The sequence below is a fragment of the Perna viridis genome, chromosome 5 (genome assembly GCF_037379345.1).
Source record: "Perna viridis isolate PV_CMFRI_1.1 ecotype Kerala chromosome 5, ASM3737934v1, whole genome shotgun sequence".
Lineage (NCBI taxonomy): Eukaryota > Metazoa > Mollusca > Bivalvia > Mytilida > Mytilidae > Perna > Perna viridis.
Genome location: NC_142449.1, coordinates 1,397,186 through 1,423,403, shown reverse-complemented (window position 1 = coordinate 1,423,403; position 26,218 = coordinate 1,397,186). Strand labels below are relative to the sequence as shown.

Genomic DNA, 26,218 nt, shown 5'->3' with positions numbered 1-26,218 from the left:
TGTTCCATGTAAACCAATATCAAACCTGAATATTCCGCGAACTGGCGCACTGCATGCTACGATGCATCAGGAATTTTGTTGTGTGTTTATTAAATGTCCTTGGCGATCAGAATGGTGAATTTAAAAATAAATCAAAGAGTTCATTCCATCAGTCTGTCTAAATAGATGATAACATTTAGAATCATTACATACAGATAGAATTCAAATTTCAGCTTGATGGGATTATTTGTAAAACGATGTTTTTTTTACACTCACCAAATTTTGTTGATGAACTGTAGTTATCTTTTAATATCAACCATTTACAACAATAAGCTTGTGTTTAATTGTGTTTGATTTGATCACCATACTTTTCTTTTATCCCTGCTTTTATACTATAACTTTGCAATTGGACAATTATTTGAGGCATAAAAATTCAAACAATCAATATAAATTGATTCAGTTTATGAGTACTTTGATTTTCTGGAGGGTTTGTCAAAATCTGGACAGGTTATTGTCTCTGATACATTACCCATTCTGCAGTATATCTTTGCTCATACAATTTTGAATTAAAAAAAAAAGAATTTGTTGATGATTAAAAATTGGAGAGATGAATAACGATTATATTCTAAATAATCATCTATACGATTTAAAACTACAATGATTTGTCTGCTATTATTTATTTTGGTCCGTTGCTGTTCTCTGTACAAAAGCTGTATCTTGTCGGTAGTATGTTGAATAATTATTTTCATTGATATGAGCGACTATTTGTTGTTGCGTTTTATCAGCTTCAGGTAAATACAAGCAGTATTTGGGTTATGATATGAGTGATACAGTACCATGCTAATTGTGAATATGATTTAATCCATAGACTCTGCACTCTATTATTTTCCAATCAATTGCACAAGCACTAAAGAAACATAGTTAGAAAAGTGCTAAGAACAACAATGTCAATAGTGGGTTAACCAAAATTCGGGGGGGTCAAAATACTGTAAGTCAAGAAGTATTATGATAGGAGTGATACAGTACCATTCTAATTATGAATTACTCTAGCAGTGCTAGGGATTGTCTGGCAAGTCATTTTCAGACTTGTTGCCATCCTTACCCCTAGCATGTAATTGTGACATGTTATGATGTAGGGACTTAAGGAAAAAAACAATCTACTCGGAAATCCTCTTTCTCTGTTAAATTCAATTTATATGACCTTCACCTACAACTTCTACTGCACAGGTAACCATTGGACAGTATAAACAAAAAGAAACTCTAATGTCTAAATATAGGTCCACAGCAGTGAATTCAGAAATGTCAAATCGGAAATATTATCAAAGAGGCATAACTCCAGTTTAAAATTCAAGTTAGAATACAGTTCAGCAAATTATAGTCCATTTCAAATTCAGGCTCTGAAAATACACAAAAAATATTAAATGGAAATGTAAATGAACTTTTATAAATTAAGGTGCATATTAATTTAGTATTCAACAAGGGTCTTATAGTCTGTATTTAACTCCTGACACAAATTACAAACAAGTTACATCTAACTTGACATTTTTCCGTCATGATAAGATATACACATACATATATATATGTGTGTGTTTGTTGGTGTGTGATTGCATTTATTTATCTTTTTGCAATTTCTATTTTTGTTCTATAATTTTGCCATAAAAATATATCTACATCAAATAAAAAATATAAACAAATATTCAAATATATACCCTACATGCAGCCAAATAAGATCAACATTTTCTATTCTGATTTACAGCAAACACACTAATCAATTATAAATTAATTAACAAACTCATACTTACAGTAATTTTAAGGTTCCTTCTTCCAAATCTTCCTTCAACTCTTCAATAGTCATATCATATTTTTCTAATTTGCTATGTTCTTCTTTTTTTTTTTGGTATTCCAGTAGACAACCTGCAATTGATAATCACTTTCTGGAAATTCCATCCAAAATCTTTTAATAAGACCACTTCTAGCCATTTTCTGTAAAATCACAGAATATGAACGTTTCATTCTTATGATCCTGCTGAATTAATAAAATACAACCCTTTCCTTATAGTTAGGTTACTACAACAAAGTACATCTTAACAAGCATCCAAAATAAGATTTTGTTTTCAATATGCATTTGAATATATATCAATCCAAATCATTTAATAGAGTTAACTAATTCAGTGGCGAACCTGGGGGTGTGCAAGGGGTTAGTACCCCTCTTTTTCACTATGCAAATTAAATCATGTCCTAGCATCATCCCTTTTTCTGATGAACCAAAGCTTGCTTCCAACATTTTCAAATTGTATAGATCCGCCCCATGCTAATGTCAAAATATAAAATAGAAGCTACCATACATACCATTAAATGAGATGAAAAAGTTAACTTTGTATTCCTATGCAGCAGGTAGGTCTAACTGTTCTTTCTAACAGAAAGTACAAATATACTGCAAAAGATAAATCATAATGAAATGTGTGTTACATGAACACTATAGATTTGTATTATAAAATAGTATTTTAGTTCACATTTTAGGGGGAAGACAACATCCAGAATAAACTGCTTATTTTTTTCTAATAATTTACTTTTATGTGCATTCAATAATTGTTTATTATTATTATTTTTTTTTTGGCAAATTATTTGAAAAATTATCTTCCTAAGCTTGGTCATACTGTAATTGGCATTTATTGTAATGGTGTTTTGCATTATCCACAAACTTTCATATAGGATGGGCAGATAATTAAATCTTAGCTTTGGTTACGACCCCCTTCTTTAATGATGAGTTTGAAAATCTACATAAAATACTAACACACAAATAGTAAAATTTTTGTATTGAATATTCAGTACAAATATATATATCTTGTATTGCAATTTAAAATAAGTTGAGTTATGTGTATTATATATGAACAAGACTTTATCAAAGGGAGATAACCGATATCATGAATAATTGTAAAAATGACAAATTTATGTGAAAATAACGCTTAAACTCAATCATTCTTAACTATAAAACTCAATTTCATCGCATCAGAAAAAGTACCAATGGGTGCAGTTCACTACTTCATTTGCTAAGAAGCATGATGAATGCGGCAAACACTTTTACCACAAAATCATAATTTTAAAATATTTAAAGATTGTCAACCGTTTACAATTATAAGTAATACTTATAAACTATAAATAAAGTATAATAGAAACAACTAACTTACCTTGTCTAGTGCATATAACAAATGAATAACAATTTAAGTATCCACGTGAAGCACGACCCCGCAGAATCAGCAGATTTAGTCGATATTTACCGTTGGGTTATCTTCCCTTTTACTACGTAAAAATTCAGAAGGTGGTCACCTGAAGTAACTATGACATGTCGTTAAAAGCCGCTGCAAATGTGAATTAGCTAAACATGTTTTAAAATATTTTAATTGTTTTATTCATATAAAATAAGTTTAACTTTCCAGAAATCAAGCAATAAAAATCCTATATTGTTTGTTAAATACCTAGAAAACATTTGTAATAAGACAGTTATTAAAGTGACCAACCATTTTGAATTAGGTCACTAATTTAATGGAATACATAATATTTTTTTGACAAAACAAACTTTAAGTTGGTAAAGGCAATTCATTGGGGAATTTAATATGTTTGTTTTGCAAATTTTAAAATCCTTAATTTTATCAACAGGAATTACAGATTCAAAAAGATAAAAACCAAATGTGAAGACAAGTTCATTTAAACTGCTTTTTCAAAGGATTTCCATGATTGCTGGATTTTCTAATCAGGTAGGTGTTTGTTATTCTTCAATTTATTCACCTTCTCCTGTGTTAATACTGTTATGGTAAAGAAACTGTACAAAATGTTTTAAATGGTAAATATTTTACAATAATTCTGCTGATTTCAAAGAATGTTGGAATGATGGGTATTCAATATGGCACTAGAAAGTAAGAGGTTGGGGTATGGAGGAACAAAATTCCAACCTCTTAAGTTGTAGGAGTAATTATGAATAATATGACGATGATGAAACCCTAAACACTCCTGAAGAAACACATGAATTCAAACACCTACGGGTAAGTCCTTTCATAATTTTTGCTAGCCCTGTTACCATTAACTTACAAAATGGTGAAATTTGTCATGATATACGATTTTTATTTTCCTTATCAAATGCATTCTCCAATTGTCATGATCTGAAATATGTATGGATTATCATGGTTTGTAATGTCTGGGTCGAATTATGCGGTATTGATAACGTGATTACGTCATTTTCATAAGCATTTGAGTGCCATATTTTGACTATCTCTAACAAGTTAGTCTTGGTAAAAGTCGAAATTTCCTCTGACCCTACAACCCTCCTCTTTTTTATTTGGATATTGATTTATTGGGTTGGTGTCAGAATGATGTGCCATACAAAAAATTCGAGATTCAGCAGTACCACAGAGTATCACCCTTCAACTGCTCCCAACAACTTTCAAGTTGAAATCGTGCACATCACTCACATCTACCTAGTTTGATTCCGGAAACATTTTCCTGTATATTGTTACTGTGTTTGCTCCAAAAATTACATTTTTTATTGAAGTTTTACCTATTAAGAGCAATATAGTGGGTTAACCCAAATCTGACGGTCAAAATATTAACCCGCTGATAAAAATTCAAAACAACAATTGATGTATATATTTTGTTTCTATATACATAGTCTGAATATTCTTCTATAATATGTCCAAAATTATATGATTGTTAATGCTGACCTACTTAACAAATGGTCTTCAGGTTTTGTCTTCTCCTGTGAAACAAGATCATGTCGAAAATTCAAGAAAAAGCGGCTAACAGATTGCTGATATTTTGTTTCCACAAGCTCAGGCCTCTGTTCTTTGTTACAAAAAATCTAGATTTGTGATTGCACTGGAAAGAGGTAAAACAACTATATATATACACGTATATGAAAAAAAATACAATAAAAAAGAGGAAAAAAATAACATGTTCAATAGTCCCTTTGTCACATTTTTGGAATGCAAGCCATTTTAGAATGTATTTCAAAGTGTCATCTCCAACTAAAACACGACAATCTGGTTGAAGACCTGGTAAATATTTTTCTTTGAAATGTATAAAGAGAGTGGATATGGTGAATATGTCAAAGACGCAACAACTCCACTGGGATGAAAAATGTCAGCACAAGGCCACCAGTTCTGGGCAGGCTGCAGCTGGCCCATAAACAACATTATACATAGATACAGTGAAATAGTTGCCACTAAATACTCCAGGATTATTTAGAAAACTGAAAGTGAAAACGAGGCAAGACATACAAAAGCCAGAAATTCCTGCACAAAAAATGTAGCGGGGTTAAAGTAAACTATTTTCAATTCAGTAGGTACCTAAATGGTTTGAAGTAAGTCATATAAAAGTATCCTAGTATTGTCAGCAGCTTTCAGCCAATGTCTTGAAAACTATGATAAATCGAAAGAAACTTTCAGTTGATGAATTGGTCCTTGTGATAAGTTCTACCGAAGACTTATTTGGGTCAAAATTGTCGGACGACTCCTTGATAGAATTATTGCCCTTGAAAGGCAAAAATTTAACCAGATGAGCTACTTGTGTTTTGTTCCAATGAATTATTTAATTGTCAGGAAGGTCAGTGATTTTTCTGTATTGACTCAGAATACATGTTTAAAGTTCCCTAATAATTCTATAGCTGTCAATTGTGATTAGCGTAACCTCTAAATCTTACCATCCACCACTGTGTTTGGATAGCTTGTACTCTATATACAAGTGATTTACTTGTTTCTGATTGGATAACATAGTTAATTAAATTGAAATATTCATAATGGGTAAACAAAGTCTATTTTAAGTTTTTGATAAAACTTCTTGTAAAAAAGAAGTAAGTGCACATGCAAACTTCAATTTCTAAGAATGTGTTAATGTTATTGAAATAAGGTCGTGTAGTAAAATTTGTGAGATGGTCCCTGAATGATCATGTATTATTTAGAAAATACAACTCACTGAAGTCACTCAAATCATTGTTAAATATCTATGTTACTGGTGCATATTTGGGCATCTCAAATAACCTAAAATAGGAAAAAGCAGATACTATTAATGAGAAAGTATATTCAAAATCATCTTACAAGCATTTCTTCAACAAATAATTTATAATTGTTTTACAATAAGAAAGACGTGCATTTCCCCACTTAAAGGAGGTTGTAAGTTGAAAATATGGCCATTTTGCAAGAGTGTAAGTATGACTTAATATTACCAGTACATTTAGATGTAAAAGAATGTTTTATTTAGAAAAAGAATCACTTTAACAATGTACATGCATCTCATACTTTTTTAAAAGAAGTGTTAATAGATAGTTCAATTAATTAATTGAACTCAATATACTATTGTAGGTCTTTGTAACAAGGGACAGACCTTTTTTTAATTGTGTAATATATTTTCCACAATGGCCAGATTTTAAAGGGGGAGGGTTGTGTTCACGCCTAAGTACTTTAACCCTGCCACATTTTTTGTGCCTGTTAGATGGGTTGAGGTGCTTTGTTTCGTACACAAAACTGACTCGGTTTTATTTTGTAAAACTTAAAATTAAAAGAAAGAAACATGGTGGAAATATTGGTTGTGGATAGTAGAGCATTCATACATAACTAGATGCAATACTTGTGAAGGTAAAGAGATGTAAAATGTATGCTTTAAGCTATCTGGAAAGATTCAGGTCCTCATCGGGTTGAGTTCTCTTCCCTGCACAAACTGGCTGTTTTTCAAAAATGTAAAATTTCGCACTTAGTGTCTCAATATAGCTTTATTTCCACAAACTGTCATTAAGTTATCTGCTATCTATATAGTGGAACCTCTGGACTGTATGTATTGTTTCATTTATTATACCTTATTTTTATATTTCTTGAGTATATAGGGTCAATTATTTCACTTTACCTTTGTATAAAGATGTTTTAGGGCCAGTTGTGGCCTGTCCTGTAGTGTGAGGATTTCCTCGTCATTCATTGAAAACCAATGGGTGGCCTTGGGCAGACATGTTCATCCCTGTGGAGTTGTCTTTTTTGACATATTCACCATACCTATTCTCGTTTAATTTTTTTTAACTCATTATGAATATTTAAATTTAATCAACAATGTTATCCAACCAGAAACAAGTTAATTACTTACATGTAGCGTACTAGCACAGTGGTAGATTGTATGTGCATCATAATTGACAGCTGTTCCAACTTAATTTGTCCTTTTTTATGAAGTAAGAAAGCACAATTCCAAATGTACACAATATATGCAATAGAGCTAAAAATTCCCCAGATGTAACCAATCAAAAACCTGTATATCAGTATTGTAATTATAATGGCAATAAAGGGTTGTAGTAAACTTGGAGTAGAATTAATAACTTTTGTAGATAAAAATTTAACAATTGGCAGTGTCCAAAAGATCACACAGGTGTTCAGTGGTAATGTAGTAGAACAAATAATGTAGGGCAGATTTCTATCTAGAGAATTAAGCTGGCTTTGTTTTGAAATTGGAATCACTTCTATTCAAGATGCTGTATCTGTTGAATCATTAAACTATTGCTTTATGTAACTTTAAAGTTTAAACAGCTAATCCAATGGCAGAGCATCTCAATCTAACTAGTTGTCTTGTAAATATATGTACTAAAAAATGTGTTCATAAGTTGCACATCTTTGATTGGCTTTTTAATTCAAGCAAAATTGTAATTAAATTTAATGTCTGTTTACACTGGCTGTGGCAATGGGTAGTCATGTGATGTGATTGAATAATGTTACTTAAGCCATAACAATGTGATACTAGACTTTTTTTATATACAAAACCCATTATATTGCGTACAGCATTGATGTGGTCAGTTAGTAGAGGTTTTACTGTAGTTAAGATTGGAATCAAGTTTGAGTTATTTCTTTTCATTATTTAAATCAATCATGTATTATTGTCTGCAGGATGTTCTGTCTATCAGGTCAGTATATAGGATGTTACTTAACATTTAACTTGTGTTATATAAGGTAAATTATATAAAATGTTGGTATTTTGTGAGTGACCTGCCCAACATGGTTTTAAACTTACTGTATGAACTTTTGTTTGTTTCTGTTTCAAGTATGTGTTGAATGGTAGTTTTGGCTTAAAAATATGATTTTTTTCTCTCACAGGAGAATGGGATTATGGAAGATCAGAGATTTTTCCAGCCCTTATTTTGGTTCAAATTTTGGTCTCATTCCCAAAGAGAAATATGCTTCCCAAATTTCAATCATGAAATTCCAAATGTGACTTGAAATTATGGAGATTTGGTAAATGTACAAAATCCCCTCTCCACTTTGCTCATTTTGTCATCCAGAGGTCAACTTATGGATTTCAATACTATAGAAACTGTAATGGTCCTCATAAGGGATTTTGATGAGATTTATTTTTTTAAATACAGTGAAAAATTTCCTTTCCCTCATGTACACTGTATATATAGATTATTTCCCAAAGTCACAATTTTCATGGTCTTTTTCCAAGTTACAATGGACCCCTCTTCACCAATTCTAGTAGGAAAATCATTGCTTAGCAATTTTTATGGTCAGGACATTTAATTTGAACTGAACATCTGCCATGTACATTTATATTATAAAATGGTGTCCTAATTTAATACCACAAAATACCTGTGCAATCTTTTGAACAATGAAAGGTAAAATTTAGAGGGTAAGGTCATCAAAACTGACAACTATTCAGACTTGAAAGACTGTGTTTAAAAGGTCACATGGGTGTTAGTAGTCATTTACACCTAGAGAGCTGTTTAAATCACTCAGAAGACTACCTATATATGTAAGTAATATCTGTTCAATTCAGTTACCAGAAGTCCAGGACTATAAAATGGAAGATACTACACACGTATCTAATAGAGACTAGGTAAGGTCACAATTTTTTTAATTTATTGGTTTACAGATTTTTGACTTGAAGGAATCGATCAGTTGGAAAAAAAAAATAAAATAAAATGGGAACCAGAAATGCTTATCTTCTTTTTATATTTTAGGCAAGTGTGGACACAGACTGGTATTGCCAGAAGAGAAAATTTGAACATACATACGTTTTGTCGTGAATGTGTTTGCATTGTCTAGAAAACTCCTCCATTTATTGATATCAATAATTGAATTATGCATATGCTGGTAAATATCTATTAAAACATGATACTACATATCTACCAACATCAATAAATGGGAAACAAATTCCACAATCAGGCTTGCCATAAACATACGGCAAGTCATATACATATAACAATGCTTCTTTCTTAAAGGTGTACTTGCATGGATGTGTTGAAGCTGATATGTCATGTTAAGGATTGACCACTTCACTTTATATACGTTAGCTTGGTAAAACTCTTGACTCAGTTTTCTTAGATTAACATAAACCAATAGTGTGGTATCTGTCAGTTACATTGATGGCCCTAATTTGAAAATGTTAGGGGCCATAAACTCAATTAAATAGGAGTATTCCTTTAGTAGTTAGTAAAATCATATCAAAATTTCATAACAATCGATCAACCATAACTGAAGTCATCACACGAAAACCAAGTGAATATGGATGACAACACGGACGCTGCTGAATATGACGCAGCTAATTGGACTACCCCAACTCAACAGATTCCTCAATGCCATGTGTTTTGCAACAAAATAGCTTGCCAGACAACCTCTAGCACCGCTGGAGTAGTAAATAAACCATCCTATAAGGCCTAAAAATATGTTATGTTTGCGGTCACCCTACCGACCATCCTTCAGACCCCCTACCCAAAAGTTTTTATTTGTTATTTTGAAAAAAATATATATATTATATAGTCTGCTGATTGTCTTTCAGAAAAAAAGTAGAAAATAAAGCCATAGATGTTTTTTTCTATCCTAGATGGAAAAACAGAGAGAAATATTGGTTGTTTGTATTTAGATTCGATTGTAAACACTCATGCCATGAGTGTGCTCTTGGTTGTGGATAATCCCTATTGGGATTCGGTGCTTAAATTAAATATTTTTTGTTTTGACCACCACCGTCAAAACAAAAAATATCTTGATCGCCGAATCCCAAAAGGGATTAGACCGTGGACTAGGTCTATTAGTTTTTTTGCATATTTGGTTCATTGTATTCTAAGTTACTATGACTTATTCCATTTTAAAAAAAATAAATAAAAATAAATCCCAAGCTAACAACCCAACAAAATTTTAGAATGGTGATCGGAAACATAACATTATTTTTTCGGCCTAGGAGATTTCTCATCAGTTGACTGGCGTGTACCATTAAGTTGACCTGCCTTTCTGCTTTATATGCACTTGATTTTATCCCAAGAAGTATTTTGCTGGGTCAAAGATTCAGCAAATGCTGTAGACTGTACACCGTACAGATTACTAATTGGATCACTAGGTCATGGATCGACATTAAATCACGTGATAATCCATTTAATGCATGAACGTAGTCACAAAACTGATTTTCCCAAATAAACCAGGACCCACATTCACGCGCATGACTTTGACCGGGGACTGTGCCAACGCTTCAATGCTTTACACCGTCCGTGAGATACCCAAAATGATGGCCAAGAGCATTAAGAAACCCCTCTGCCCGTCATGTATTATAAATACCACATATGAGTGCAAACCGGGTCTAACAGCATTGGGTTTATATGTTAGCACGAAAATGAAAATTAAACCAAGTAGAAGAACAGTCAGCTGATCGTCGGTGTTACTCATATCGTGCAAATGATTGGCTAACATAGTGTTACGAAAGATTTTTTGGGGGATTTTTAAAGTGTCTTTGTGGATAGACAGTCGAATTATCAACTCAATTATCTGCTAGAAGCAACGATGTCCTGGCTTTGTAGGAGAGTTCTTTGTGATGTCATCACTTACCTGTGATTTGGTTTTGGTTGGCAAAAAATCCATTGAGTGGCATGGGGCATCAACTTTAAATCATCATAACTGTCGGTTTTTAAGATAATTGGAAAATTCTTTTGGTTCCCTTAACTGCCAATAAAACTCTTTTTATCCATGGAGTTTTTAAATAAATATTCAGTAATTAGACTATATGAGCATAAAATTTTAAAAACAATTTTATATGAAAATAGAGGTTTACATATAAATATTGTTTCAAATTTATTCTTCTAGTAAAACAGTTATAAATTCACATATAAAATATGAATTCTTTTATGTAAATGAAACATTTCACAGAACCAAAATTGGATGTAAAATAACAAAGCTATATAGTTTTGAAAATTGGGATTCTAATCACGAAATTGTTAATTGTTTATTTAGTTGTTTATTTGCCAACCAATTTGACACTTAATGATATGCAAATTAGTGAATATGAATTAATGAGGTTGGCGAACTCTCCTTTAATGCACCAAATGAAGGGTGTAACGGACGTACGGAAACGGCTATCATTTTCAACTTTATTGTTATAGTGTTATTTAATAAAAACATTTTCAAAGATTCCATTATCTAACCTGACAAAGTTTATTAGAGGGATTTCATGAAAATGAAAAAAAAGAAACATTTTTCTTTACATTTGTCTCCTTTTTTCATTTAACAAATACCCTGAGAGATTACATAACCTTTTTAAAAAAACTTTTAAACAAATTAAATTGACTTATGTTTTTTAAAATCTAAAAAATTAAAAACTAGTATTTTTTCATTAATTGGAAGACAATAAAACTTGTCTTTTTTCACTATGATTTCCCTTTAAAATAATTCTGTGATTTAAAAATTGTTTAATTGTTAATATTGATTATAACTTTACTTTTTCAAGTGTAAACTGTGGCCTAAACACACGACTGACATTTTGTGCACCAGATAGGCTGTGTCTACTTAAAAATATGAAGATACTAGTCAAATAAAAGTCTTATTCTCTTCATTTTATTATTGTTTTGGTACTAGCTGGCCATTTATGTCGTTATTTAACCATTCACTATTGCTTTGGGTGAAAAAATGCAACATAAATGGCCAACCCATGGTAGGTGTCTTCCTCAAATGCCAACATTGTATATGTTAACTATTCCTTGAATGCCAACAAAAATACTTCAATAGATGTTTATATTATAAAAATAGGTGTTTTTATAGGTATATAACTTGAGATTAATTGGTGAAGTTGATAAATGGAACATTCTATACCTTTTTTTATATGGAAAACAGCAGATTTAAAAAAAAAATATGTAAAAATATAATAAAATTTTAACATTTGTGTTACTTTTATTTTAAGAAATGTATAAATTATATACAAAAATATTAATGAAATTCAGAAATCAATAAACATTACCCTACCGGTGCACCTGGTCCTTGCTCCCAGTTTATAGTGGAGTCCGAGTTGCTCATGGTTCCCCTCTGCAATGTGGATGAACGTAATTAGACAAAATTTTGTAGGATTGTTTGTCACCATATGTAGTTGATCATACTTAACCGCTATTTTGATTCGACAATTTTTATTGGATTTTGTTCATTTTTCACATTATTCGCAATAGGAACACATTGTGGATGCAACTCCTCAGAAACCACTGGACAGAATTTGACCAAATTTTGTAGGATTGTTTGTCACCATATGTAGTTGATCATACTTAACTGCTATTGTGATTCGACAATTTTTATGGGCGTTATGGGACTTTTTTCATTTTTCACATTATTCGCAATAGGAACACCTTGTGGATGCAACTCCTCAGAAACCACTGGACAGAATTTGACCAAATTTTGTAGGATTGTTTGTCACCATATGTAGTTGATCATACTTAACTGCTATTGTGATTCGACAGTTTTTATGGGCGTTATGGGACTTTTTTCATTTTTCACATTCGCAATAGGAATACATTGTGGACGCAACTCCTCAGAAACTGCTGTACGGAATTTGACAAAATTTTGTAATATTGTTTGTCACCATATGTAGATCATTATACTTAACTGCCATTTTGATTCGTCAATTTTTATGGAAGTTATGGGACTTTGTTAATTTTTCACATTATTCGCAATAGGAACACATTGTGGATGCAACTTCTCAGAAACCGCAGAACGGAATTTGACAAAATTTTGTAGGATTGTTTGTCACCATATGTAGTTTACCATACTTAACTACCATTTTGATTTGACAATTTTTATGGGAGTTATGGGACTTTTTTCATTTTTCACCTTATTCGCAGTTGGAACACATTGTGGACGCAACTCCTCAGAAACAGCTGAACGGAATTTGACCAAAATTTGTAGGATTGTTTGTCACCATATGTAGTTGATCATACTTAACTGCTATTGTGGTTCAACAATTTTTATGGGTGTTATGGGACTTTGTTCATTTTTCACATTATTCGCAATAGGAACACATTGTGGATGCAACTCCTCAGAAACCGCAGAACGGAATTTGCCAAAATTTTGTAGGATTTTTTGTCACCATATGTAGTTGATCATACTTAACTGCTATTGTGATTCGACAATTTTTATGGGCGTTATGGGACTTTTTTCATTTTTCACATTATTCGCAATAGGAATACATTGTGGACGCAACTCCTCAGAAACTGCTGAACGGAATTTGACAATTTTGTAATATTGTTTGTCACCATATGTAGATCATTATACTTAACTGCCATTTTGATTCGTCAATTTTTATGGGAGTTATGGGACTTTGTTCATTTTTCACGTTCTTGTTTTGCGGATGTTTTTTTGTTGTATGAAGAGGTGCCAGTAGAAGATTATATCTTTTACATAGTAGCTGAAGGTAATTATTTCATCTCTTGCATCCAAGTTGCTTTTATATGGATGGGACCCAGTTGTTCTTGGATAAGTCAAATCATTTTGTTGTCATCATTATTGTTTTGGAATGCCTGCTAGAATGGCCACATGGACTTATGAAAGCACATAAGTTTTGAATCTGCTATTTATACAAGTGTCAGACATTTGTAATTCATTTCTTTCTACAGTGTAAGAGTATAGTCCTTAAACCACTTACAGCAAAAACAGATCTCCTACATTGTGTAGCAATTACAAATATTTTATTAAACTGAACAAAAACCTCATACTTAGTAACAATTCTAGTAATATTATTCCTACATAAAGTAGAATGATAGATTGAAATATCTTCGTTATTGGACTACAAAAATAATTCAATAGTCTAGTGTGCTATACATGTACATGTATGATTTTTTTAAGAAATAATTAAGTAGAAACAGCCAAAAAAATAAAAAGATTTTAACAACTGGAATAATTATCTGAAATATGAACTGAAATAAGTCACCTGTAATTTATCTATCTGTTAATTAGTATGAATGTTTTGATAAGCATGGTAAAACAATGATAATATGGAGTGTCCATGATTTATTTCTTAATTTAAACTTGGCAGAAACTTGTTGTGTTTCAAATATTAATATTTGGCTGTTACTTTGTGTATGGTGTTTTTACAGATGGCATATTTTGATTGGATAAAAAATGCTTCATACATGTAGTCATATTGAACCTCCTATATGTAATTGTTATTAGTCAACAAATTTTATTGCAGAAGAATGGTGCTCTAATTTTATCCTTGAGCATGTAGCATGGGTAATATTATCATCATTCATGAATTCCATAAATACAACTTTTTGTTGTAGATTTCTAGTTCACCATAATGATAGAAATTAAACATCAAGTGGAGAGTGAAGTTATGAGAAAACTTTATCATTACCAACAAGAAAATATTTTATGTGATGTATTGATATTTGTTCGTGATGGAAGTGTTCCTGCCCATCGACTTGTACTGGCAGCTACTTGTCCTTATTTCAGCAGTTTCGAAGAGACTGAGTTACCATCATATAGACACTACAGCTGTCCACTTGACACTGTCAAAGGAGTCAATACTGTGTTGAAATATTTATATACTGGTGAATTAATTTTTGACGAGTCAGATTTTAATGAAATTTTGCAACTTTGTAAAACTCTAAAATTATTAACTTTGGCAAGTTCTCTAACTGATAATTATGGGATTGGAAAGATAAAAAATGAAGAAGGGCATTGTAATGTTCATGAATCTGAGGGAAAAGTGGATGTAACTTCACAAGGATTAGACAGCCATAGATCAGAAAACTTAATCTGTTATATGGATAATAATGTACATAATACAGACAATTGTCAATTGTCCATAAAGGTTGGTGACAATGAGTCCCAACAAGACCAGCAATCAGACATAACTGTGAAATTGGACATTATAGACACATGTAATGAAATGGATTTAAATGTTAAGTCGAGTATTTCTTTCTCAAGATCTGATGAGTGTCAAAACAAATTGAACGAAGGCAAGAACAAAAAAGAGAGAGTTACTGTGGATGATTTAAACATTAATGTATGTAATAATATGGTAGTAGATGATAAACAGTTGGGATTAGAAATATATGAAACGACCCAGGAAGAAAATCATGAAATGACCCAGGAAGAAAGTCATGAAACAACCCAGGAAGAAAGTCATGTATTCAGGTGTGCTAAATGTTTACAAGAATTTACATCCAGTGAACCCTTCATTGACCACATCAGGAATGACAATTGTCCTGATAATAATACTTACAAGGAGGAAACAGATACACAAAAGTACATTCAACATCTCTCCCAAAACAAGAAATATATAAAAGTAATGGCAAGCATCTTCAATAAGAAGAAATTCTTGTCAATAGTCGATAAAATTCCTATGGATACCAGAAATGTAGTTGATGTATTTTTTCGTAAAAATGGACAACCTGTTAGAAAAGACAATTTGACTTCCAAGGTGGATGGAAAAATAACTACATATAGTTGTTTTGTGTGTAGAGAAGAGTTTTTAGATTTGGAAAGTATATGTCAACATAAAAAATTATACCATCCTAAAAGTTCTAAAGAGCTAAAGCAGTGTGAAATCTGTGGATGTAAAAAAAAAAACTGGATTTATATGGTGGAGCATAAATTTAAAGCACATGGCATTACAGAACATCTAGAAAACTATAACATACTCAAGTGTACCTACCAAGTAAGTTAAAAGCACATAGCATTACAGAACGTCTGGAGAACTATAACATACTCTAAGTGTACCTATCCAGTAAGTTAAAAGCACATGGCATTACAGAACATCGAGATAACTATAGCATACTCAAGTGTACCTATCCAGTAAGTTAAAAGCACATGGCATTACAGAACATCTAGAAAACTGTAACATACTCAAGTGTACCTACCCAGTAAGTTAAAAGCACATGGCATTACGGAATTTCTAGAAAACTACAACATACTCAAGTGTATACTTACCAAGTAAGTTGAAAAAGCACATAGCATTATACAACAGCTAGAAAACTTTTACATACTTCAGTGTATACTTAACATGTGAGTTGAAAGCACATGGCATTACACTTTAACATACTCAAGTGTATTTACCAAGAAAGTTGAATAATATGGCATTACACAACATATAGAAAAACTATAACATTCTCAAATGTACTTAGCTAGTAAGTTGAAAGCATGTAACATTACACAACATCTTAAAACCTGTAACATTCTCAAGTGTACTTACTAAGTAAGTGAGAAAACAGCTGCATTGGTAAATGTACTTACTAGGTTCTTGTGTAGAAGTTATTAGATCTATATTTTTAAATGTTGCGTTCTTACTGCATTACATATTTAAGGCTTTGTGCACTTTAGGTAAAAATAATTTTTGGGAATAATACAAAGTATGACAAATTATAATATGTTTAGCATAATTGCATGAAGTGAAATAATTATATTATAGGGTTGCCACTACATCACATTAAGAAAGGATTTGTGGAAAGGTCATCTGAAAACCCATGATGAGAAAGTGGCCTGTCAATACTGCAATAAAAAGTTTAGAAGTGGACGAAATATCAAGGAACATCTGCTCTCTCATGAGAAAGAAGGAACCTTTACCTGTGACATTTGTGGAAAATTATTTGTATCAAAATTACGTCTACAGGTAAATAATTGCTTAATTGTAAGTTTTAGCTTCGCTATAATTCTCTACAGCTTTATTACTTGAACCACCTTGAACTTTATTTTCCTGCAATCTGTTGTTGTAGTCTTCCGTTAACAATTTTTTCAAAAATCTTCTCTGAAACTACTGAGAGGAATTAAATGAAACTTTGCGCAGATGTTCCTTAGGGTATCTTGCACAAAAGTTGTGTTTAGATTTTTGATCTGTCAAAACACATGGCAGCCATTACTGAAACTAGAACATAGGGGTCAGACAGTAGTTTTTCACATACATCTCAAAAACCATTAGGTTAAGCCAAATTCTGACAGGGTAAAAGTGTTCAGCATGATGAGATCTATCTGGTCCAATTTTCATTTTAATCTGTTTACCCATTTAGGAGTTACTGCCCTTTTTCTACATTTTTTTGCTATTTTTTATGTTATTTCTTTCATAAATCTCCTCCTCTGACCCTACTTGACCAATTGGAATCAAACTTAGTACGAATGTTTCTTGGTATACCTTGCACAAAAGTTATGTTCAGATTTTTGATTAAAAAAAAAACAAAATAGCCACCGTAACTAAAAATAGAAGGGGGGGAGGGTCAGACTGCAGTTTTTCACATATATCTCCAAAACCATTAAGTTTAGCAAATTCTGACCGGGTTAAAGTGTTCAACATGATTAGATCTATCCGTGTTCAAATTTTCATTTTAATCTGTTAAGCCATTTAGGAGTTATTGTCCTTTTTCGACGTTTTTTTTTGCTATTTTTAATGCTATTTCTTTCAAAAATCTTCTGACACTATTTGACCAACTGGAACCAAACTTTGAATGAATGTCCTTGGGGTATTGTGCACAAAAATTATGTTTAGATTTTTGATCTGTCAAAAAACATGGCCGCCATTACTAAAAATAAAACATAGGGGTCAGACTGTAGATTTGCAATTATATATCTCCAAAACTGTTAGGTTTAGCCAAATTCTGACTCAGGGTAAAAGTGTTCAGCATGATGAGATCTATCTGTGGTCAAATTTCAATTTTTATCTGTTAAGCCATGTGTTGATCCTTATGATAAGTCCTACCAAAGTCTTCTTGAGTCAAAATTATAAGTAAACTTCTTGTTAAATTTATTGCCATTGAAAGATAAAATTTAACAAGTTGAGCGATTCAGGCTCCTGGGAGCCTCTTTTTATACAACTTGGAAAAATATTTATAGCTGTTGTTGGTGATGTTGGTGTCTTTATTGTGGATAATTGGTTTCTTGGCAGTGACTTGTGTTTTAATTCATAGATCTCAATGAAATTTTACCACAAGGTGCCGTACCACAAAGGAAAGGCAGGAATTGGTTTTGTTGTAGAAACTTCATATAGGTTTGCCATATTGTTAGCTTCCATTTCCGGCTTCAGCAACATTAATTTCCTGTTTGACAACTTTGTTTTTATTTTTACCAAATGTATTTTAGGAAGGATAATGGGGGCATGCGATTTTAGATGTCTATTTTTACTATCACTTGGTGTCTGTCGTCTTCGTCGTCTGTTGTCGTCGTTAACAATTATACAAAACTCTTCTTCTCTGAAACTACTTGACTGATTAGAACCAAACTTGGTATAAATGTTCCTTGGGGTATCTTGCATAGAACTGATGTGAGGATTTTTGATTGTCGAAAAACATGGCAGCTGTTACTAAAATTAGAACATAGTGGTCGGACAGTAGTTTTTCACATATATCTCCAAAACCGTTGGGAAAAATGACTTTTTTTTAATAGTTTTCAGTCAATATCTTGAAAACTTATGATAGATTAAAAGAAACTTTCAATTGTTGGAATGATCCTTATGATAAGCCCTACCAAAGACTTCTTGTGTCAAAATTGTTCGACAACTTTTGTTACATTTATTACCTTTGAAAGGCAAAATTCAACCAGGTGGGCGATTCAGGCTCCTGGAAGCCTCTTGTTTACTTCTAGTTTGGGAAAGCTTAAAAAATTAGTTTAATGGTTTTTTTTTTTAATCTCGATTAGGATTTTGAAATTCAATATTCACATAAAGTATAAAAAAAAAAATCATAACAGGATTTGAGTAATGATAGTGAATTTGAAACTTCATGAAAGCAGATTGATGGTAAAAACCATGGAAAAAAATGGTACAAAAATTACCCATTTCACAGTATTTGTAGGAGGTAACTTTCTTCCTTACAATTTTTGCTAGTTTCCACTTTGGATAGTCTCAAAACTCTTGTCATTTTTGTACAGCAGAATTATGGTGATGTCTTTCATTTCATTCTGATGTGAAGAAAGAATAAAAGTTTTCTTTGTTTTTTTGTTTTTTGCTTTAGGACTGGTTATTGATTTTTGTCTATTAGTTTATCTGTATATTGTACTTCAGCCTTTACAAAATACCTATCAGCATTTTCATTGATGATGGACATCAAATTTCTACTACATTTTGTTTGGTAATCAGAACATACTTCTTTTATGTGCATTTATATTGACTTGACTGGTTCATTTGTTGCATTTCACCATATCCATTCTTTTTTCAATTTTCAGGCCCATTCAAGAACACATACGAAGCGAGAGAAAAATAACATGTGTCATTTATGCACAGCAAGATTTAAAAGTGAACAATTTTTAGAAGAACATATCTTGCAAGTTCATAAACAGATCCCTGAGGGTTGTGAACAACGTTTGTAAGTATCATAACATGCCACAAAGTGTAGTTAATATATGGCTTTTATAGGCCTATCTTTTAATGCTTGTGTTATTATGTATTCATGATATTGCTGTCCATTCTTCTGACTACATGTCTCTTATTCCATTTGCAATTCACACTGCATGTTATTTTTAAAAACACTAAGGTTCCACCAATTTCAAAAATTTTTGTTTTTACATTTTTAAGTTATGCCACTTTATTAAAAAAAGAAGATTTTTCCAATCTTCACACCTCTTAAATGCTTCCGGAACTTCTGTTGATGTAGTCTTTTACCATTTCAAGTCTGGTCAAAATTTTATCTTGTGTCAAACATTTTATCAAAATTTAAGTATTTATTTTTGTACCACACACAATAAAGTTACATACGGTATAATGGCTTTGACATGTCCGTCTGACATTCTGTCCATCCTCTTTGTCATGGCAATTACATGTGTAGTAAGGATGCAATATATAGATGAGCATATTACCAAGAAATATTAATTCCTAAATTTTTGTGGGAGTTTTGGCCCATTGAACTTAATTTAGTTAAGTACATTACTGAAGCTTCTCATCATCCCAGCTGCTCTCCCAGCTATTGAACAGAACTTCACAAAAATTGTTGGAACTTAGTTTCCTGAAATGCACTACTGAATTGTTTTGTCATTATATTCTCCATTCAAACTATTGAACATAATTTCACAAAACTTGGTATGGACACAATATATATTGATATGTAGTTATGTATATAACCGGTAATAAGAAATTTTGATTCTTCAAATTTTGTGGGAGTTTAATCTCCTAAGACTTCATAAAACTTTTTTGAAATCCCCTGCTCAGACTTCTTCCATGATCCATCATGCTGTCAAACACGGCCAAATTGTTATTATTTGCATTATCAATTATGAAAATCTGCAACCTTAAATCAACTCCTCTTCAATTGAGGGTGTAACAGAGTTAATTAATTTATTATACCCCTGCTTGAAAAGTTTGGTATTTAGTGCCGAAGGCCATGTCAGTTATTGCCATCACTTGGCATTTATCATAGTCTGTTGTCTGTCGTTTTTGTTTACAATTTATTTAAAACATATTCTCCTCTGAAACTACTTGACCAATTAAAACCAAACTTGGTATGAATATTCCTTAAAGCCATGTGAACCATTGCCATCACTTGGCGTCCTTTATCATTGTTGTCCGTCGTGGTTGTTGTCTGTCCATGGATGTCGTTGTCTGTCCATTGTCATTAACAATTTTTCAAACTCTTCTCCTCTGCCACTACTTGACTAATTAGAACCAAACTTGGTCTGAATGTTCCTTAGAGTTGATGATAAATGATAAATATGTACTCACACCCCAGAGCAGAAAAATGCCTGCTTACTTTTCCTCACAGTTTTTCCAGTATTTCCACAAATTGTCATAAAATATTAGCAGTGACCTATCTACTGAATGGAACCTAAAGTCTTGTTTTTTAAAATGTTTAAGTAAATTACAGGGCTGGAAACTGGTATAAACAAATATATTACTTTTCAGAAACAAAGCAGTACCCCTATGACCATCCTCCCAAGTCAGGGTTTTGAGTCCACCCTCGCTTCCTCAAACCCCTGACATTACTCATTCATATTTAGTGGGTATCATCCAGCCAATTCCGATTGGTTGCTTCTCCGGGTGCAAAGCACCAATGAAAATCGATTTAACATAAAATGTCTGTGGAAAGGTAAACAATAATACGAGGTAATGGACGATCTGATATAGTAACTGAAAGTTATATGATGTCACAAATAATGCTATATGAGCAAAAATGATAACTGTAGATTCTGTTTAGAGCCTTTACTGAAAAAAAATGACATTATGTGTAGCCATTTTGTAGGTTATATCGAAGAGTTTCTATTACGAGTGATTTGATTGGATTTTGGATCCGGGTAAAATTTAAGTAACTCACTAGATGGCGCTGAACGATACCCGCTAAATATGAATGAGTGATGTCAGGGGTTTGAGGGAGCGAGGGTGGACTCTAAACCCTGACTTGGGAGGATGCCCTATGACATTTGATCCCAGGGTTGATAGAGTAGTCGGTAAGGAGGAAAAAATAACTTAAACATGTCAAAATTCCTTACTTATTTATGTGCAAGAAAATAAGACTATATATATTTGTCATTTTGACAATCAATACTTTTGGTTTGATGACATGTGGTAATATTCATAGTCATGATAGTCCTGAATTATCTAAACAGGATCTTAAAATTTGATGAAAAGTTATATACATCATTCTAATTTTAAGCCAATCTGGCATTATTCCCAGTTTTTTGTTATGTAGCGTATGACAAAACAGAAAACCAGGAGCGATGTGAGATTGGCGTTTAATTAGGTTGTCACATGCATGTACCAGCACATGTAATTTCAACTTATTGCCTGCTGAAAGCATTTGAAATTTAATATTTTTTAGATAGATAGATCTTATGAAACCAAGAAAAAACTAATTTTAATGACAGAATTTTCTAAGAATTCCTATTCTTACTTGTAGAAAACATGTTTTTAGTGTGAAATCAGTTACACAGATTTTGGTATCAACACAGAACATTGGCATTGATTATTAATTTATCAAATAGATTTCCTTTTTTTTTTTGGTTTATAGTGACAAAGCATAGATTGCAAGTAATTTGGGCTGCTGTCAGATGTGCAGGCCAAATATACAATATATGTGTTTATCTTGTTACGTCTCTGTGCAAATATAGGGTACATAGGAAACACACATCTTTTTTTTAATTTTGCCTAACTGATTTTTCAAATGCATTTGAATTATATTGAAAATTCCTGCTTCACCTTCATTTGAATGAGTTTTATGTTGTAAATAATTTTTGTTGTTGCCTGTAGGATGTCAACTTCTGTTAAGCAGAAAATTGAAATTTACCCCATAGTTTCCTCTTCAAGCAGCTTGGCTCCTTTTGATTGCAGTGAATATGGTTTGCAGCATCTCCATAACTTCAGTCAATGTATACATAGCATAAAAATTTGTGTCATGTTAAAAGCAGCTAAAACTGCATTAAGGTTTATGTTTGGCAATAATGTTGTACTTTTGACAGATTGTGTTGCTCTAAGTGTGATTATAGAACATTGTATGGACATCGTATGAAAAGGCATGAACTAATCCATCAGCGACAAGGTTTGTTATAAAATAATTTTATGTTACTGTTGTTATTGCATGATACATGATTTGTACTGTGTAGTTTAAATAGATATTTTTACAAAAGAATTCTAATATTGTACCCCCACTTGCGGAGTATGTGATTGGAATCACCTTGTCCATTCTTCATCCATGGAACCTTTTTTCGTCCGAACTTTGTCACAGTTATCTCAGCTCTCAATGGATGGATTGATTTCAAAATTGATGTATGGCTTTGTATACTTGGGATTTTGGGTGATATCAGCTTCCTGTTTCGTTGGACATGTTCATTTTTTATTACAAAAATCTCCACTCCTAATATGTGAATTGATTTCAAATTTGTTGTGTGGCTGTATATAGATGGGGCATACTTTGTAAGTAATTTTGATTGCTTTCCAATATCAACTTCGAGTGGGGGTATATTTTTAGCAGTACAAAGGTGAAACTTGTTTTTTTCAGTAGACTTGTTTTATACTGGAACTGATTTTGAAGTCTAGGAATAGAAGACTCCATATTCTGTAATCACTGGTTTTAACTTCACTTCACCGGTACTTGAGGTTTATAAAGACCCATATGCCTGCTATAATTAGAAATCAGAATGTTTTGTAGTTTCCTTCTCTTAAAACAAATTCCATCCAAATTTAGAAACTGTTGATAAGTTTTATTTATTTTTTTTATAGAGAACCCAGAAAGTGTACCAAGAACCCCTTGTGAAGTATGTGGCAAACTTGTGATGACTGAAAATTACAATTTACATGTAAAATTTACACATGGTATGATCATATACAATTTTGCATCTAAATTATAAAGCTTGTTATTTTAAACCTAATTGCTGACATCACATGTGTTATACTCTCTTTATATTGTTCACAATATTTGGCTGGGGTTACAGTTTTGTAATGTACGGTTCACATGTTTTTAAGTTATGCTGTTCAATTTATTATCTCTCGCCACAAAGCAGTGGTGGAACATGGTAGGCGTATATCTGATAGGTTTTGTTGACACAACTTCCTGAAACCATTTGATGGACTGTTGATATTTGGTTTGGTTTATGTTTATGAAGTGTAGACCACCATTTTGATTCCAGAAATTTTGTAAGAGTTATGGGACTTAGACTATTTTTAGCATGTTTCAACCATACTGGTAGAAGTCTTTATGAATGAAATTCTCAGAAACTGCTTGATAATTTCTTTTGATATCTGGTATGATGTATTGTTATGAAATGTACATGAAATTTTGTTACAGTTATGAGACAAGCATGTTGTGGATTAACTCCTCTGAAACATCACAGACAGGATAGGGCTGCCCCACTGTAGAATTTTGAGCTACACCCTTAATTTTTAGAAATTGATAGCAAAACCATATTTATAACCAAATACATGTAAATATTGAGTAGGAAATTACAGGGTTTTTTTTTCTTTTGAAGAAAATATAAGCATAGACCATAAAATCAAATTAACACACCTCAAAAATGTACGAAAAACTTTGATAGATACTTCAAAGACTATAAACACGGAACATACACATGTATTAAAGTTGATTTCCCTCACCTTTGAAATTTTATTTATAGTGATCCCTGTGTAAATTGTATCACCAGGTTCCATACCATCAAAAACATAAGATTGATTTTGTGGGTGATAATTGTATCCATGCTGGAATCAAGGGCCAAAAATGGACGGCCTAAAACAAACATTTTCTTGTTTCTGGGCAATAAATTCAATAGTAAAGTATATGTACATATACATGTATCTGTTTGAAACTGGTGGTATTTACGGCGATAGAGTGTCGCCTGGTTGGCTCAGAGTTAGGATAATGTATAAGTGGGTTGGCATGCTTACCTGTGTTGTGTTGTTTCTGTGAGCTAGGACAATAAAGATTGGGTTCAGCATGTCAGTCTAGTACAAAGCAGGTTCCATACGATTTGTCAGTTTTTATTTTGAAATGCATGAAATATCTGCCATTAAAGCAAAATCAATCTAACTGCAATTTTCTTTCTGTCAGAATTTTGTCAGACATGAATGTTTTCATTTGATTTACTTCCTACTTGACACAGCTTGATGCTATGCCACAAAAATACTACCATAATCTTATGGTCTTAACATGTGAAATTTGAGTCCAAATTGTTTTGATGTCATATGTAGACTGGTTTCAGGAGTATGTTTTATTTCCATTTATATTATAATGTTTTTATTTCTAGGTGAGAAACACATAAAATGTACATATGAAGGATGCAGTTATGCCACTTCAGAGAAGCGTAAAATGGAAGAACATATACTAAGCAGGCATAAGGTTTCTTTAACATTATATTGTTTTCATATTGAGATTTCTGTTCTTGGTAGGAATTAAACTAAAAGATTTGTTATCTGGAGACAAAGATCAGTAAAACAGATAGAACACCTCAGATTACACAAATTAACCAAGAGAACACACACAGAAACAAAAACAAGAGAGCAACATAGATGTCACTCAAAACTGCCTAACTTGCAGTTTGTACCAGGTACAGAAGTAGGGTAGGCATCATCGAACTGTCTACTTGGTCATAAGATGTCAAATATGGGTTGAAATCAAAGAGGGGGAAGAAGACTTTTTCATTAAGATGTCAAATATGGATTGAAATGGAAGTGGGGGAAAAAGAAGACCTTTTCTTTCATTGTTAAATGGTCTCTGCCCTGTCACAACAAAACTTCAAAATTAAGACTGAAATTACTCTTTTACTGTTTTTAATGTCATATATAAGACTTGAAAGAAGTTATAAACTTAATATCTGTTAAATAGTATATCATTTTAATTATATTTAATTTATTAACTGTTGGAATAGTTATTTTAAAGGAATGATTTATTTTCATTAATTTTTATGTAATTTAATAGGATATTAAACCATTCAGTTGTCAGTTCTGTAACTACAGATGCAAACTACGAGCAAATCTTAGAAAGCATTTATTCAGCCAGCATCAGTACGAGGAAATGACGCTTGTAAAAAGACGAAAAATTGCATTTGAGACTGGAGAAAATTATCCATCAACTAGAATTGGTAATAGAGCAGTTGACTTGGAGATTTAAGAACAAAACAATTTTGAAATTAAATTTTGAATTATTCATTTGCATTATAATCATGATAAATAATTATCCTTATATGATTGAAACCATTAAACGAATGTTCTTGTATTTTGTTGTTCTTTTCACATGATAGAAAAAAGAATGAATATGGCGAAATATAACAAATGCGATAAGTGAAACCTAAATACAAAATACTTACAGAGATCACAAAGTGAAACCAAACTTGGTATGAATGTTTCTTGGGGTATCCTGCATAGAACTGATGTGGGGATTTTTTATTCATTGAAAAACATGGCCGCCATTACTAAAAGTAGAACATAGAGGTCAGACAGCAGATATTTGCATATATCTCCAAAACCAGTAAGTTTAGCTAAATTCTGACATGCAAAAAAGTGGTCAGCATGATGAGATCTATCTCTGGTCAAATTTGGCTTTTAAACTGTTGAGTCATGTTGGAGATATTGCCCTTTTTCA

The 26,218-nt window shown here is 32.1% G+C and overlaps 1 protein-coding gene and 1 long non-coding RNA gene across 7 annotated transcripts; one reads left to right on the top strand and one right to left on the bottom strand.

The window, feature by feature from the left end:
* The first annotated feature begins 718 nt into the window (after window positions 1-718).
* Window positions 719-25,852, top strand: LOC148615542 (uncharacterized). 6 transcript variants are annotated; one of them, XM_088581877.1, is made up of 11 exons: window positions 728-770; window positions 3,637-3,734; window positions 4,717-4,858; window positions 8,957-9,089; window positions 14,519-15,900; window positions 16,651-16,851; window positions 19,389-19,528; window positions 22,608-22,687; window positions 23,368-23,460; window positions 24,885-24,976; window positions 25,556-25,852. In XM_088581877.1, the coding sequence occupies exons 5-11, from the start codon at window positions 14,536-14,538 to the stop codon at window positions 25,745-25,747; spliced, it is 2,163 nt and encodes a 720-aa protein (XP_088438003.1). In that variant the 5' UTR covers window positions 728-770; window positions 3,637-3,734; window positions 4,717-4,858; window positions 8,957-9,089; window positions 14,519-14,535; the 3' UTR covers window positions 25,748-25,852. The 6 variants fall into 6 exon arrangements, with proteins under 6 accessions (XP_088438001.1, XP_088438002.1, XP_088438003.1 ...); XM_088581876.1 differs by lacking the exon at window positions 4,717-4,858 and having other exon boundaries at window positions 726-770; XM_088581879.1 differs by lacking the exon at window positions 8,957-9,089.
* On the bottom strand, window positions 1,000-2,471 carry LOC148615543 (uncharacterized). The gene is made up of 3 exons (XR_015922006.1): window positions 2,329-2,471; window positions 1,782-1,893; window positions 1,000-1,376 (listed from the first exon to the last, which is right to left on the bottom strand). It is a non-coding gene; the product is annotated as an uncharacterized LOC148615543 (long non-coding RNA).
* Window positions 25,853-26,218: the final 366 nt, after the last annotated feature.